Source organism: Bidens hawaiensis, unplaced genomic scaffold, assembly GCF_021521415.1.
Source record: "Bidens hawaiensis isolate Kalapana, Puna unplaced genomic scaffold, B.hawaiensis_p1.1 tig00036807_1, whole genome shotgun sequence".
NCBI lineage: Eukaryota > Viridiplantae > Streptophyta > Magnoliopsida > Asterales > Asteraceae > Bidens > Bidens hawaiensis.
The window spans coordinates 126,721-143,981 of NW_027496431.1; the positions used below are offsets into that span (position 1 = coordinate 126,721).

The 17,261-nt window shown below is 34.1% G+C and overlaps 1 protein-coding gene across 1 annotated transcript; it reads right to left on the minus strand.

The window, feature by feature from the left end:
- Window positions 1-2,648: 2,648 nt before the first annotated feature.
- LOC143588844 (TSL-kinase interacting protein 1-like) lies at window positions 2,649-12,596 on the minus strand. Its single transcript, XM_077069752.1, has 8 exons — window positions 12,547-12,596; window positions 10,782-10,909; window positions 8,126-8,277; window positions 6,866-7,113; window positions 6,015-6,171; window positions 5,376-5,909; window positions 5,212-5,301; window positions 2,649-2,969 (listed from the first exon to the last, which is right to left on the minus strand). The coding sequence occupies exons 1-8, from the start codon at window positions 12,549-12,551 to the stop codon at window positions 2,898-2,900; spliced, it is 1,386 nt and encodes a 461-aa protein (XP_076925867.1). The 5' UTR covers window positions 12,552-12,596; the 3' UTR covers window positions 2,649-2,897.
- Between the last annotated feature and the right edge of the window lie 4,665 nt (window positions 12,597-17,261).

Consider the following 17,261-nt stretch of genomic DNA (forward strand, 5'->3'; position numbering starts at 1 on the left):
TACTTTATTTTTACAATTTGTTAAATAAATAAATATATATATATATTCTAAATGTTTTGTAGTCCCGAGCTCCACAAAGCGGAGCGAGCGAGACGACTATCATAAAGGACTCTTTGAATGATTATGTCGACGTTTACAAATGTAGAGCTTTTCCCCACTTGGAAGCGTGGGAGATTGCGAGACGTCACGCGAAGTGAGAACCGGTTGCCTTGGTCGATTTGAACGGACTGACGGATCCAAGGAAGAAAGGATCTTCTTCAAAAAGATCAAAAACTTCCAAGTCCGGGGACTACACAACGTCTACCGGCGGCTTGTCATGCAACATGCCCAGCATGAACTTGAACAAGGAACCCTGAGACGATCCTGACGACGACACACACACCCACACGGCCGAATCGCAAGAAAAGTGGGAAATCGTCAAGACTCGGAAAGGAAGCGGTGGCCGAAAACTTCACCGAATACAAGTCGGCTAAGTTGGCGGAAATGGCCGAGGTGAAGGAGCAAAAGAAAGAGGCCCATATTTTAAAAATGAAACGTGAGGAGACGTATATCAACCATTTGAATGAAAACCAAAAAACGCCGATCTAACATTCCTCCTACAACCGAACGAACATCTTGACGAACCCTTTAAATCGATCCTACTTCAACGCAAACGCGAGATATGCGACAAGTGGGGTTGGGAAGGGCCGTAGGTTTTTTTTTCGGATTTTTTATTTTAGTTGTCTTTGTAACGTTTATTTTTATTTAATCTTGTTTTATTTTTCATTTAGTGTAATCTTATTTTATTTTTATTGATTTTAGTATTTAATAAAAAAAAAATCCAACACACCACACCATCACATCACCACCCCTACCAAATTCCATCACATGTGATGAATTTGGACTTTGTGACATGATACACCACCATTGGGTGTGGTGGGTGAGGAAAATGGAACCACCCCCTCCCCCCTAACCGTGTTCCCAATTTTTTTCAGCATATGCTGATTTTGGTGTTGAAGATTAATGAAGGTAATGAAATCCATATTTTTTAAAAATTTATGTTTTTTAGGTATTTAAAAGGTATAATAGAACCAGTGTTTTGAAACCCGGCCCGGCCAGTCGGACCCGGTCTCTAAAGGGTCGAGGTATTTGGGCCGTTTTCTAAAAACACGGCCGGGTCTTGCGGGTGGCGGTCGGCCCGGATTCGGTGACCCGGCGGGTCAACCGGTGAAACCTATACATTCCTTAAATTCAAAATGAAATGTGGATGATGGGATTCAAACTTGGGTCCTTTCCTAGATAAAAGCTTTAACATTTACCAAGTAGACAACCAACCAAGCTTTCTTGATGTCTTTATTGATCAAATATAAATTATATATATTCAAAAAGCAATGTATGTAACATAAATAAACATTAAAATTTGTTATTATTATTATTTTTTGTTATAATTATTTTTATATGTATATGAATTATATATATAAATAAATATATATTTAAATTATTTATGGAGTCAAACACTGGTCCGCCATCCCAGGTCGGTCCGACCTTTGACCCGGTAAGGCTTCTGAATCAACGTCCAGGGCGGGTCTGAAAACATTGACTAGAACACACACGAAGACAAGCTGATAACCTTGAAATTGAAAACATTCATTGACTTTTGTATATATATGTTGCTTCTTTGAGGAGATAACATGGAGCAGATCTCTTTGATTTTTGGTGTGCGATGGATTGTTTGCACAACTTTATTCCTGATTTTGATCATGGAGGGTTCGATAATAAGGACCCCCCCCCCCCCCAAAAAATGCTTTGGCGAGTGTCCCTTATAGTAAAACCGTCGAAAGTTTGGGAGAAAAGTTTGGCATGTCCTCTCGTCAGAGCGGTATTATATGTCTTCAGGCTTCTCATGCTCAAGACTTTTTTACTGTCACCCCCATCGAAGGGTTATGCCAGTGCATGTCAACAGTGGAGTACCGAGCCATTTTTAAATATCGTTTAATGATCCCCTTGTTCCCAGTTGATGAGCCATGCCCAGTCTACCTTAAAGTTTGTTTAGATAATTTTGGTGAGCACGCAGTTCATTGCAAAGACTCACGGGGTTTAAATATAGACATAATTTGGTCAGGAATGTACTTTGTAATGTGTTAAAACAGGTGGGAAACTCGGCAGAAAAAGAGGTTCCTGTGATTTCTTGTCGGATCCGCGTGAAGATCTACTCTCCGACCAGCTGACATTCTTGTGTTTGGATGGACGGGGGAAACATGCTTGTGTGGACCTTACTGGGGTGTCCCCGCTTATCGGGTTTAGAAACACCGAGTTTGTTGCTAGGCAGGCTGTGCTAAAGGCAGAAGCATGAAAAAATGCTAAGCACGAGAAGACGTGTATTGAGAATCAGCATGCCTTCATTCTTTTTGCTTTTGATACATTTGGGTCCCTCGCCCCCGTTGCTGCTACGTTTTTAAAAAAAATTCAGCAAGTCAAGCACAGTAACTCAACGACGGCGAAGAACGATAACTTTGTTTTCAATATGATCGGTTTTGTCATTCAAAATGGGGTGACGGCGCAGCTTGTTGCCCGCTTACATGCCTCTGTATTGTAATTAGATTTTTTTTTTTTGGTTTAAATGAATTCCACACTAAAAAAAATAGGGTTTAAATCACATGGAGGAAAAGAAAATAAATGTAACAATTTCTATTATTAGTCAGCTAAAATATCATGTATGTGATACTCTATTTTAAACTCAAATCCCTAACACCACAAACCAAACAAGAAGAAAAATACTTGAAAACTATTTGTCGATTTCTTTTTCTTCTAAAGATTTGATTAACACACATAGTTTCAATATAACATCCAGTAAAAAAAGATTTTTAACATCCTCAATCTCCGGAATCTACTTGTTGAAGAAGATCAAGATCAAGCGATCAAACGTTACCCCCACCGAAAACCTTCCAGGGCATGGAGTTGCCAAGATCAAATGGACCTAACGACTCATTCTGTAAACCATGTATAACAAAGCAAACACCAAACACAAGGTTAGCTCTTGATCTTATTTCTTAAACAATAACAAGTATACGTAGAGCAACCATTCAAAACACATATAGCGTAAACAACTAGACTTGCTGATGATATAGCTACTCGATAATGGATCGAATCGAACAGGGCTTTCAACGAGCTCGGGCCAAAATTGAAGCCCGTTTAATACACGAGACCAAGCTTTTACACACACACACACACACACATATATATACATATATATAATCAGGATCATGATCAAGGATCATGAGAGAACCTTTTTAAAATTGAGAACTATGACAACCATTTTGGACCACAAAAACCCAAAAATAAAAAAAATCAAAAAAGTAAAAAAAACCAAAATTCTTATTTTATCATCCCGGTTCCATAAAAAAAACTCGGTTTAGCTAAATTATATACACATATGTATAATATATACATATATGTATATTTACATGTTTTTTTTGTACACGTGTGTATAATTTAAGATAAATGACACTATACATATATGTATAATACGTAACTAAAGATTATATAAAATTATACATGTGTATAATACGACATTTTTTTTTTATTTTTTTAATGAAACCGGAATGAAATATAAGAATTTTGGTTTTTTTACTTTTTTAAAATTTTTATTATTTTTTGTTTTATGTTTTTTTTAAATGTGTTTTTAGTGGTCCAAAATGGTTCTCAAAGTTCTCAATTTGCAAAGGGTTCTCTTAGGATCCTTACCCTATATATATATATATATATATATATATACATATACATATAAAGAGAGGTAAGTTCATTGGGGAACCGAGAAACCATCAATTTTGCATGTAAAACCCTCATTAAAAAAACTCATTTTTACATGTAAAAAGTTGCTCAATTTTTTTTCTTCTATCAAAAATGTGTTTTTTATTTAAATAGCTTCTAAATGCATGCATATGCAAAAGCTCCAAAAAAGTTATGTAAATACGGGTTTGTTACATGTAAAACACCTTTTTATAAATTTCTTACATGTAAAACACATGGTTCCTCGGTTCCACATAATATAATAAAATAACTAAATAATATATATTATGTTATATTACTTATGTATAAAAACATGAATATACACAAAAATAATTGTATACTTATACAGATAGTAAATTAAATAATTAGTAAATAATAAAGGAGTTTGAAAACTTTCTCACGAACCAAGCTCGACCTTTAGATATAAAGCTTAAAACAAACCGAACTCAAGATTAAGCAAACTAGAGCTCGGCTCAACACGTCCCATTACACCCCTAATTGAAATAGTATTTGAGTAGATTTTGACTAGGGGTGTAAATGAGTCAAGCCGCTCTTTAGCTACTCAATATTGGCTCGCTAAAAGCTCGAATTGAGCCGACCTTAAACAAGCTCGAGCCTAAATTTAATCTTTTTTGACGAGCCCAAGCCGGCTCGCAAGTCTAAATGAGACTATTATTTATATAACTTTGTATATATATATAGGGTTGGGATCGTGTGAGGACTATTTTGAAATTGAGAACTTTGAGAACCATTTTAGACCACGAAAAACCCAAAAATAAAAAAAAATTGTAAAACAAAAAAAAACGCAAAAATAAAAAAAAAAGTAAAAAAACCAAAATTCTTATTTATCATCCAGGTTTCATAAAAAAAAGAAAAACCGTCTCGGTTTAGCTATATTATACATATATGTATAATGTACATATATGTACATACATGTGTTTTTTTATACACATATGTATAATTTAAGGTAAATGATAATGTACATATGTGTATATTACGTAACTAGAGATTACATGAAATTATACACATGTGTATAATACGAATTTTTTTTTTATGAAACCGGAATGAAATATTAGAATTTTTATTTTTTACATTTTAAAAATTTTTGTTTTTTTTTTGTTTTATAATTTTTTTAAATATTTTTTTAGAGGTTTTTTTAGTGGTCCAAAATGGTTCTCAAAGTTCTCAATTTGTAAAGGGTTCTCTTAGGATCCTTACCCTATATATATATATATATATATATATATATATATATATATATTTATGTGGCATATATAAAATGAAAACCCATTTAAGTTGAGGAAACCCGTGAAAACCCTATGTAACATCTTTTATTTTATTTTATTTATTTCTTTTACATATATAATATATGTTGTTACATTTAATACAAAACATCGAAAAATAAAAAAGCTATGACAGAAATATATAAGTAAGAATACCCACCCAAGTTATGCCTCTTAACCCAAGGCTTCTGCTATCTTCACCAAATTGTTGACCACCACAACTACTTTCAACTTGTTTTTCAACCTGCTGCTGCAGTTAAACATTAACAATTTCTTAGAAACTTGCATCTCTAAACAGAATTCAAGTGTAAACATTAATTTGACCTCTTGATTATGAGGAAATCTGAACGGGTTTGAAATCGAATCTTGAGTAGATCGTGCAGTAACGCGCACATTTTTGGCGGATGAAGCAAACTTCTTAAACGCAAAAGCATGACATGTCTCTTCAGCATCCAATATAGAAGACCCGTTGGTTTTAACGTGTGAAGAGACCATGGCATCAAGTGAATCAGAAATAAACGCATCATTGTTATTATTAGTAGTAGTATTGTTATTGTTGTTATCAAGCTTGGCCTTCAATGATGCTTCTGATAAAAGTCCACCAATGCTTAAAGCAGTTAAATTATCATCCCATGGAATTGGAGCGGAAATCGGTGCTTGATTATTGAGTTTTCGCTGTAAAGATGCCTCGGAAAGCAGGCCACCAATGCTAATATCAGTGGACAGATGGCAAGATTTCAAATCATTGTTTGAAATATTTCCTTCCAAAGAGAAAAGTCCTCCCATTGTCAAATTGGTCAGGTTATCATCTGTTGACCGTAGTAGTTCATGGCTTTGACCAGTCTTGACATCAGTATCCTATTAAATACAACATGTGTTTCATCGGTAATGATGTTTATGTATGTTTTAGAACAGTAAAGTTTGTGTTTGAGTAATAATGTGATGAAAACTATATGCATTTACCGGACTTGCGGTTACAGCTAATTGGGCTGTTGCATCTACACATTTTCTATCTTCTGAAGTGCCAATTGGTTTGTGTATGCCTTCGGAATTTATGCAATTATGCATGTCAGTTGCTGCAGAAACCGTTTGAGGCTCGTGACGAGAGAACCACCCATATCTAGGGAAAACAAAACATTAAGTTTATACATCACACAAACATTTGGTAGCAGCCTAGTAGGCATGATAGTTTTGGCTTAAATAGAAAAAACCAGATCGATTTTAACTTTTTTGTCAACCTTTTCGGTTGGTTGGTGAGTGGCTTAAATAAACAAAATTAGATGTGTGCATGAAACCAAAAAACCGATTTGTAAACTAAATCAACAAGAAAACAGCGGTTTGGTTTTACATTTTTGTAAAGACCGAATTCTCGATTTAATTTCGGTTTTGCATGTAATGAAAACCGAAAAAAAAAACAAACCAAACCGAATGTATGAATATTCATTTTTAGTTTTAAAATGTTGTGTAATTTATTAAAAAAGTTAATGTATAGTGTAACCCAAATATTTTAGCCCAAATGTATAATCATTAGTTAACCAAAAAAAAAATTAGGCTCAAATTCACTATTTTGAGCCAAATTTTTTCGACCCAAAAATTTTAAGCATAAATGGTAAACCCAAAGAGTATTCGGACTTAAAAACCAAATTTTCAGTTTTTGGTTCGGTTTTAGCCCAAAACTGACACATGCACACCAGTCACTTGATTATCCCAATATAAATTTCAAAGACCCCTACCTAGACATGTTTGACCAAGGTTTTAAAAAAACAATTTGCCATGTGTAATGAATAGAAATATAAAAATAATTAAACTCAAACCTTAAACGAAATACAGCAGGACTTTGTACAGCTGTATAAACATCTCCGGCGGTAATATTGGAGTCTTTTGATGTCCATCTTGTGCACACAGCTGACTGTGATTGTCTGAGGTGTGCATCGTAAGGCACAAGCATTGGCTCCCCTATAGCTATGCGGGACCCACTCCATTTCGTATGGATGTGGTTGATGACAGATGATATCTTCTTCCTAGCTTTGAGTGTGAGTTCTAGAAATGGATTAAGACCATCCTATAATAAAGTTTATATAATTAGTTACTAGTAACAACTAATAATAAATCAGATCAGATCCATCACATGAAAGCATTGCTGATGTGACAAAATAAGTGTGTTGACTAATTGGTCAAAACAGGTCAGTTTTTACTGACCCTGAGAACTTTTTGACCAAAGGATAAAGAACAGCTATGTCATTCCGATAATAGTAGGCCTATAAACGATCCAAGAATTCAATGAACTGATGAACCGTTCAATAGAAAGTTCGCTTATGTTCGTTTATTCAATTGCTTAATGAACACGAAAAGCATTGTGTGTTCATTTATTTAAATGAACGAACATAAACACACGTCTTGTTCATCCTTTTATGTCCGTTTATGTTCATTCATTTAAATTCGTTAATGTACTTGACTTCTTTATTTTACATACATTTATGTTCGCCAATTTGCGTTATTTTAAGTTCAGTCGCTTGTATATTTATTTAAATCGTTTAGGTCCATTACAATTTAGTCCACTTTTATGAAATTAAAGTATCAATCATTACAATTTAGTCTAGTTTTATTAACCTTTTAGGCCCAGCAAGTTTATATTCATGTTTACATTTAATTGATTTTCACTCAATTCTGTTAAGTTTATGTTTGTTCATCAACGTTAAGTTATGTTCGTTCGCTTAAATTTGTCAGCCTGTGTTTATACCGTTAACAAACAAACATAAATAAACACTAACACACTCACTTTCTTAACAAACGAACACGAGCAAGAAAACCCCGTTTGTTAAAATCGTTTGTCCGGTTAGAGTTAAACAAATGAACATGAACATGCCCGGGGTGTCTTCATTTAGTTCAATTACAAGCCAAATAATAGTCTATCTTGAATAAAACATTTTAGAAAGTTTTAACTTCTATATATTAATAACTTACATTGTGCGACTTTCAGCCAGTTTGACCTGTTTCCTTTTAAGCATTTTTTTTGGTATTTTAACTGTTTGACCAATAAGAAATAAAAACATAACCTAACTTTAAAAACTCACCATCTCTAATCCAGATCGAGTAACTTCATCAATTGGAAAAAGTTGCAGCTTAATCTTAGTCAAAGGGTCAACTTCTTGTTTAGTTCCTATACACCCTTCAGTAACGGAAAGATGCTGATTGACTACCTCTGTAGCATTAACAGACAAAACAACTGCAACAGTTCCCTCGAAAGATTAGATTTACGTAAAAGCAGTAATAATGCTTATGCAAACATACACCATTAATGAAAACTTAAATATAATGTCAATCAGTCAAAGTTGTAACTTGTAAGAACCAATTATAGGCGGCGAATAATCGCCAATTACTCGCTAATCGCCGGGCTGCTGATGCGATTTCAGCTAATTGGCCCCTAAAATTGGTAATCTGTCAAAGGCAGTCAAAATCGGCAAAACTTTGGTCAAATCGGTCAAAATTGGTCAAATTATACTTATTAATCCAATTTTATTAGTAAGTCCAATACACACACACACACAGAGTTAGGTTCAAAAGAAAACTCCAAAAAAGTGGGGAACTCGGGAACACCCTTCCCAACTCTTAGATCATTTCCCCACATCCTTATGGTACACCCTTAATCACCTACATCACATCATTTTTGTGAGGAAAAAAAATCGAAAAAATAATTATAAAACCGAAAAAATAAAAAAAATCAAAATGTTAATAGCATTCCCCGCTCAAAAAAAAAAATAAACACCTCGGTTTAGCTTTCGGGTTTAGTTTAGCTTTTAGGACGTTTAGGTTTTTGTAAGCTTGGGGGGGGATAACACTTTTCTTTAACATTTTACACGTAAAACGACAAATCCCGTTAACATTTTACATGTAAAACTACAGAAGAGCATTTCAGTACCGGTACCATTTGGTAACATCCGTACCGATTTGGTACCATTGGTACCGAATTGGTACCAAGTTTTAAGTTTTCGGTATTGGTACGGTACCGGTATTTCCCGAATTTTCAACGAAATACCGGTACCAAACCGAATATTTCGTTATCGGTACCAAATATTTGGGATTTTCGGGATCGGTACCGGTCGGTACTGGTACCATCCCGAGCTCATCCCTATGTAAAACAACAGTTTTTTAAGATTTTACATGTAAAAATTAATATTTTACATGTAAAATAACACTGTTCAGTAATATATTACAGGTAAAACAACAAATTTCATTAATATTTTACATGTAAAATAACAGTTGTTTAAGATTTACATGTAAAAATTAATATTGTACATGTAAAATAACACTTTTCATTAACATTTTACACGCATAACAACAACACTCATTAACATTTTACATGTAAAACAACAGTTCTTTAATATTTTACAAGTCAAAATTAATATTTTACATGTAAAATAAAACTTTTCATTAATATTTTACACGTAAAACAACAAATCTCATTAACATTTTACATGTAAAACAACAATTCTTTAATATTTTACATGTAAAACACGTTTTGTTATAATTGTAATGTAATATCAATAATTATATATATATTAAAAACCAACCTACGGTTATCTCACGGAATTTAGTGTTCATGAACATCAACAACTTATGTTTTTACACGTTCACAAGACAATGCGAGTTTCAATGAGGCGGTTATAATTTATTTATGCAATTTTCTTTTCCTACTGTCTTTCCACTGTCCTGTCTACAAGAAAAGCCAACCCCCCCCCCCCCCCTAAAAAAACCTAACCCCGAACCCGGAAAACCTAAACCCCCTGAAAACCTATCCCTAAAAGCTAAACTAAACCCGAAGGCTAAACGGAGATTTTTTATTTTGTTTTTTTGGAACGGGGGATGCTAGATAAACATTTTGGTTTTTTTACTTTTTTTATTTTTCGTTTTTTTTTTGTTTTATAATTTTTTAATTGTTTTTATGATTTTTTTGGAGGGGTTTTTCTTCCTTTACAAAAATAATGTGATGTAGGTGATTGAGGGTGTACCATAAGGATGTGGGGAAAGGGTTGGGAAGGGAGTTCCCAGTTCCCCACTTTTTTGGAGTTCCCCAATGAACTCACCTATATATTATATATATATATATATATATAATTTGGAAAAATATGTGGGTGTGGGTGTGTGTAAGTTTAAGAAATTACATATAAAATTGCAATCCAATAAATCCAAATTAATAGTTAGTTGGCACCCTACCGCATTACTAGCGCCTAAAGAGTTTTAAAACACTGCAACCATTTAACTGGTCAAATCAAGAATAGCTAATATAGAAAAGTGAAAAAAACATGACCAGTCTAAGATTTCTAAAGTAGAGTGGGTTGACCTGCAAATACCTTTTTTTCCAACTTTTTGTATGATAAATGTTTTGACCATAACTAAGAAAGCTACTTTACTAAGGCTAAAATTGACAGATTTGGGAAACAATTTAGGTTATTGCATGTCTTTGAAATAAAGTTTGGAGGACTTTCAACCCATTTGACCAGATTTTTGTATTTGACCTGTTTGGGATAAAAAAAAAGAACTTTGAGCCATTTATAAATAAATTAGTAGGAACTGACACCTCTACATTAGAAGTTTAAGTGTGATGTCATTTATTAACTTGTGAGAACAATTTTGACTATAACGTATAAACTCAGCTTTCTTTGATCGTATGCAGAGGTAAAACTACATGATAGATAAGTAAAAAAAAAGTTGAGCATTAAGTTGCTTAACCTGGCGCTTTTCGCGCGGGCCTTTTTTGTGTGTTTGGGCCTTTTTTCACTTTACTTGCTGCTACAACGTTCCTGCCAGGTGGCGGAGCTATATTTTCTTTTCTCTGTGTGTATGGTTTCATGGCAGCTCTGCTTTCAGTAAACAGAATTAGACACGGGTAAAAACATCATCTCATTAACTAAGCGTTATCATCGACATATAAAGCTCATTCGTTCATAAAATAACCAGTAGCTGAGAAAAGTGTGTATACTGTATTCAAGAATAGTTGTTACAGTTAGATTACTAAAAAACTGAGGAAAAAAATATCAAATTTTAAGGTAGTGGAGATGTGCCGTTACATAAAAAGACTGGTATAAGGCCAAGGGCCGTCCCTAGGCCTGTAAACGAACCGAACGTTCGGTGAACTGTTCGTGAACCGTTCGGTGGGAAGTTCATTTATGTTCGTTTATTTAATAAACGAAAGAACATGAACACAAAATTTGTGTTCGTTTAACTAAATGAACGAACATGAACAAATGTTCCGTTCATTCATTTATGTTCATGAACGTTCGTTTATGTTCGTTAATGTATTAAGAGAAAATAATTAAATATTATCTAGATATGTCATCTGCTTAAAGGTTTTATATTTGTTAATTTGTGTTCATTTATGTGTTTTCAGATTTAAGTTTGTTTGTGTTCATTCACATTGGTTCGTATATGCTTATTTATGTTCGTTTATCTTTGTTTAGTTATGTTTGTTTAGATTTTAAACAAACGATCATAAACAAACATAAATGTCCATTTTTAAATAAACGCACATGAACATAAATATTTGTTCGATTAATTATAAAGTTAAATGAACGAACACGAATATGCCATTGTTCATGTTCATTCGATTCATTAACGAGCTTTCAATATTCACATTGATGAATACGTCGGTCTTATTCTCTAGCCTCTATCGATTTTATTTTTTTTTCGTTTGTGTTCGTGAACCGTTCGTGAACACATTAATTTTCTTAATGAACGAACACGAACATAAAATCTCGTTCCGTAAGTGTTCGTGAACCGTTCGTGAACACAATATTTTCTTAACGAACGAACATGAACAAGGCCTTGTTCGTGTTCGATCGGTTCGTTTACAGCCCTAGCCGTCCCTGAGAATGTGTGGGCCCTTAATACAAACTTATACATATATCGATGAGTGTGATAACAATAAACAAAACAATATTGTTATAGCAAAATGATGTATTTTAGATATTACACTGCCAATTCATTAAGTTCATACCCGTTTAGTTATTTAAATAGCGGTATGAGCCGTGGGCTTTAACCTTTCGTTTAAAACCAGTTTTCGTTAAAAGACTTTTGTTTGAAAAAAAGAATTATATGCATATCATTATTTCAGTCCATGGTGCGGTTGCACACCTCGCACATCCTCAAAGACGGCCAGGGTGCAATATGTAGGTAACACCTTCAATAAGCAAGAATGCCAATCGATGGTGCCCTTCAACATCATAACTTTCAACCGGCCTACACTATTTGTACTATTTAAGGCAGAATTGTAAATCCAAAACAACAGACAGAATCAGCTTAATAAAACATTTAGGTAAGCACTTGAGATCTCATCCGCTTTATTTATTTATATTATAAACATTTAGGGTTTGATGGTGTATAGATAGAATTGGCAAGCTTTAGTAAAGTAAAGCCCTACGTACGCAAATCGTCAATCAATCAAACAAAGAAACAAATAATAACTAGTAATTGAATTGAAAAAAGATGAATTTGGCACCTCATACGAATCCAGATTCAATTCTTGTTTTAAAACAGAGAGGGAGGGAGGGAGTGAGCAGATTCTGGCCACTGGCGGGAGGAGGATCCTCAAAATTACCCCCTTTTGCAATTGCAAACTAATTATTGTAAGTTGATAATAATGATCAAAGGTTTTACAAATAAACCAATGAGATATTATAATTTGTTTAAAAGTTATATTGGTTTTGTAAGAGTGCGTTTATTTTTTTTTTTATAAATTTGTTTTTTAGTTATAAATAATATTATTTTTTTTAAATCAGGTATTAATTTTTCATATTTTCATATTTTATAAGATTCTCATATCAAATATTTGGTGAGATTAATTTTTAAATTAATGAGATTTATAACTTGCTTAAAGGCTTCTGGTTTGGTGTGACTCATACTCGTGAATTCGGGTCAAATGCATCCATTTACAAATTAAACAATATGGTGACTTGAGATGAGATAGGAAGTGTCACACCCCCATCTAAGGCCTAGGAGTATAACCCATAGTTGGTAGCACACAATTGTAAATAAATCAGAGTTACGTGTTTAAGCGGAAGTCTTTTAAAAACTTGTGGATTTAATATATAATATTTACTTATCAAAAGACGAGATTATAAAATACTCATTTAAGTTATAACAAAAGCATTACTTGTTAATTACGACCACCATATTAATGTTTTTAAGTTTATACAAAAAGATTTGAGCCATCGGATATCCTGAGCACTTCGTTCTTCAAGCTCTAACTTTGATCACCTGCAAAATGTTAATAAAATACGTCAGAAACGAATGCTGAAGCTAAAATTATTTTCTTTTACTTTATTACCCCTCGATACTACGCATGCCTCGGCCCATCGTGGCTTAGGAATAACAAAGCTAAAACAACACAACTATAAATTCGAGTCTCTACACTAAATACCTCAGCAAACACCGCAGTTCGACTTAGTTAAGTACCTGTATGTATACACATGGTCGTGCTCCCCGCAGGAAAGCGTCCTACGACCAGGTGTGGTGCGATGTGCCCACCGCGTTGTACCACATATGTAAGGATCCAGACAAACGTATACCAAAGCCTGAGGGATAGGCTTATACTTTTATTTATAACGTTTTTAGAGACACATAGTCCCTTGTAAATCATTTTCATATAATTCATTTAACTCATTTCAAAACAAGTTTGTAAAATTTGGGGGCGTATTCACCTTTTCGATTTGGATCGGCTTCAAACACCGTCCGAGGGTCTTTCCCCTTGCTATCTCGCACCTATAGTACGAGTATAACCATTTGTTAGTCGGATATAAAATCCGGCTTAAGACCTTTAGTCTTTTATAATCTTTACCTCGATTATTTTACTTTAAAACCTTTAGTTAAAAAGTATTCTCTTTCTTTTATAAATTAAAAGTCTTTCTTTTAATATTTATAAGCCTTTAGTTTATTTATAAAACCCTACGTTTCTTCTTCTCTAAGAGACGTATTCTTTTCTTTTCTTTATTATTTAAGAATAGTTAATTATTACTTAAATAATATTTTCATAACAAAGAATCACAAATATAATATATACATATATATACATATATTTACACATATATACATTATATAAATATTCGAATTTCTTCTTTTATTCTTTCTTTGTTATAATATCTTTTATTTTTATCAAGGTATTGAGTATAACCTTGACTTAAGGTTTAAGCCTTTATAATATTTTTTTATTATTTTATTCGGGCATTATGCCTACCTTTTCTCGGCTTATAACCCTAAATACTCGATCAGCACTCCAACACCTTTTCGCTTTCTTGATCCACTTCTTTTCTCGTCACTTTTCCTTAGCACGCCAATCGATGAACTAACACGCCAATCGATGAACTCCAATATTTCACCACTTGTCGGCACACTTTACAAAACCAGTTGTCATGATGTCGGGGAATAACAAACTCCTTCTTGGTGGGTACGTCGGTGGAATGTGGTACAAACAATCGAGGAAACGACACGATAATCGAGGAATCGGGGCACGCTTTTCTAGGTGGATCGATAGAATGGAACTTGGGACTTAGAGAGAGAGTTGTATGTGTGATTTTGGTGTGAGAATGGATGATCCCGAGCTTGCTATTTATAGACAAAATTCGGCAAGGCATCGTGATACGCGATGGCCTTAAGCTGACCCATCGCGTATCGCGACATAGCCTCGGCCAGTCACCCCTTAGACTTTCCACGTATCGCCACGTGGCGAGTGTTGCGCCAAGTGTCGACATGTGGCGGATGGTCTGCCACGTGTCACGCCACGTGCCTCGCTGTCAGACAGCCCATTGCGATACGCGATGGGTTTTCCTTCTGACCCATCGCGTCAGGAAAACCATAATTTTCATTTTAAACCCTAAGGTTTGGATTTTGACAGTTTTGGTCCCTTGACTTACGAAACTTAACATTTTGAACCCGAAACTTTTACGACGTTACAGGAAGCAACAATTAAGCTTTTAAAGGTTTCGTTTATATATATTTTTTAGATATATATATATTCTTTTCTTTTAACAGCGTTTGAGACAATCCCAATAACCGAGTGAGACTTCCTGAGCCAGAATATCAACCTGTTTATAGAAATGTTAAGTTAGTCTTTCGCTGTTATACATATATTGATAGGGTTCAATATGTTTTGATTGTGATTGACTAAGTTTAGATAAGAGAAGAGGAAAATAAAATGACCGAACAATTGTATTACGAAAAAGTAAAGGAAAAGTTACAAGGATAATCCAGGGCTATGCATGAGACCTAACAAACTTAATCACATTTCTAACTGTCTAACCAGTCTTATCCTCTATTACATATGCTACCCCATATTACACTTTAGCAACTTTTTAATATTTCATTCTTTGCTCCTAGAATAAACTTGTAGCCCTTTTGGAATATTGTTAAGTAATATGATATGAGAATTTGTATCACCCCCCCCCCCCTCTTTCTACGAAATTCTTGTCCACAAAACTGAGGTCGGAAAACTGCTCTTTAACCAAAGTTGTGTGCCTGTGTCTTTCCAAGTTACACATAAGAAGTTTGACCCTGCCATTATTGAAATGAAGCAGTGCCAGTGGAAGCATGGAAAGTAATAATTTCAAAAGTACCACATTGCATGGCCGTCCCCTTTTGATGAGTATTAATTTTATTAAAAGTGAGGATGCTCATAAAAGCTAAAAATGAATTAACTGTCTGAAAATTTTGCACCAATAGTTCTTGGTTCTCGAAATTATCTCGCATCACTATATATGAATGAAATACCCTCAAGATATAGTTGTGTAAAAACCAATGTTTTCAGACTTCGCCCGGGTGTCGGCACGGAAGCCATACCGGGTCAAAGGTCAGACCGACCCGGGAGGGCGGACCATTGTTTCACCCGGATGAAGTCATAAATGTTGTAAAATTGCGTACCTGGAGGATGAATTCGATGAATAATGCAACCTGTAATCATGATTTCAATCTTGGTTTATTGAACAATTGCCCGGATTAATCTCTTAATCGTGAATCACTTTCAGATCAACCTATTTGCGGGTTACACGCAATGATTTATCGGATAAGACAGAAATTATTTTGTAGATGGAATTGGATTTTGAAGAATCTGTGATGAAGAACCAGAGAGAAGTAACTGTCTTCTCTGTTCTGTATATTTGATCGAGATCATCATATTATTGTCCATGGAATGGAAATATTGATTAATATTATTAATCCAAACTAATTCCCTCATGAGCCCAAATAAATTAATTAAAAGCCCATTTAATATTACACTTAAGCCCAAATATAAAACCGAATAACAAAGTCTAAATAACATTATTGTTAAACAAGCCCACACTCCCGCGTCACCTAACTCGTTTAATCTCAAACTTTATTTCCTCGATCGACAAGTTAATCCAATAACACTAAAATAACCAACAATCCTCCCCTATTTTAGTGATATCCATGATTAGCTTAACCATCGTCACAGAAACGCAAACGTATGCATAAATGAAAATGTCCTACGGATTGAATTTTCATCTTAGTAAATTACGCGATCCAAATATTTGAATATCGGGGTGTCCTATGGATTGAACCCTTGCTATTCATATGAATACTTAAAGGTAAAACACACATAAGTTTATAAATCCAAATTCCACTCGACACAATATTTTACTAGCCTGTGTCTTAATCCTTCAAAGAATATATCAAAACTCAAGTCCAAAGTTTCTTGAAGCGGCTAAACTTCATATTCTTATAGGTAGTTCATTATTCTCGCACCCGCACTGCAATTTATCAATGAACTATTAAGAAGCTATTCTTCAACCTTATTTATTTTGCGGTCTGAACACAAACCTTGGGATGTTTATGATATTATGTTCAGCATCTAACGTTGTATTAGATGGGAATTGGGTGTCTTAACATATGATATTAATGTATGGACTTTAAGCCCATCCCCATGACTGACATGTTCACGAGATCTCTTCCTAAACTTTAAGTCAGATCATCAGCCAAATTATACTCAGATATTACAAACTCAACATATATCACTCTTTACATAATAAGCTCCTGAATCACGCTACGTATAACTTATAACCATTTAGAATTTCCATTATACATCCGACTATTACCCTTAGTCAACACTATCCCACCTGTTATATTTTGGTGATATCCATTTGACCACAATGGAATTTTATAATTACATTTTCTTAGTCATTCAACCACTTTTATCATTTGTTGCAA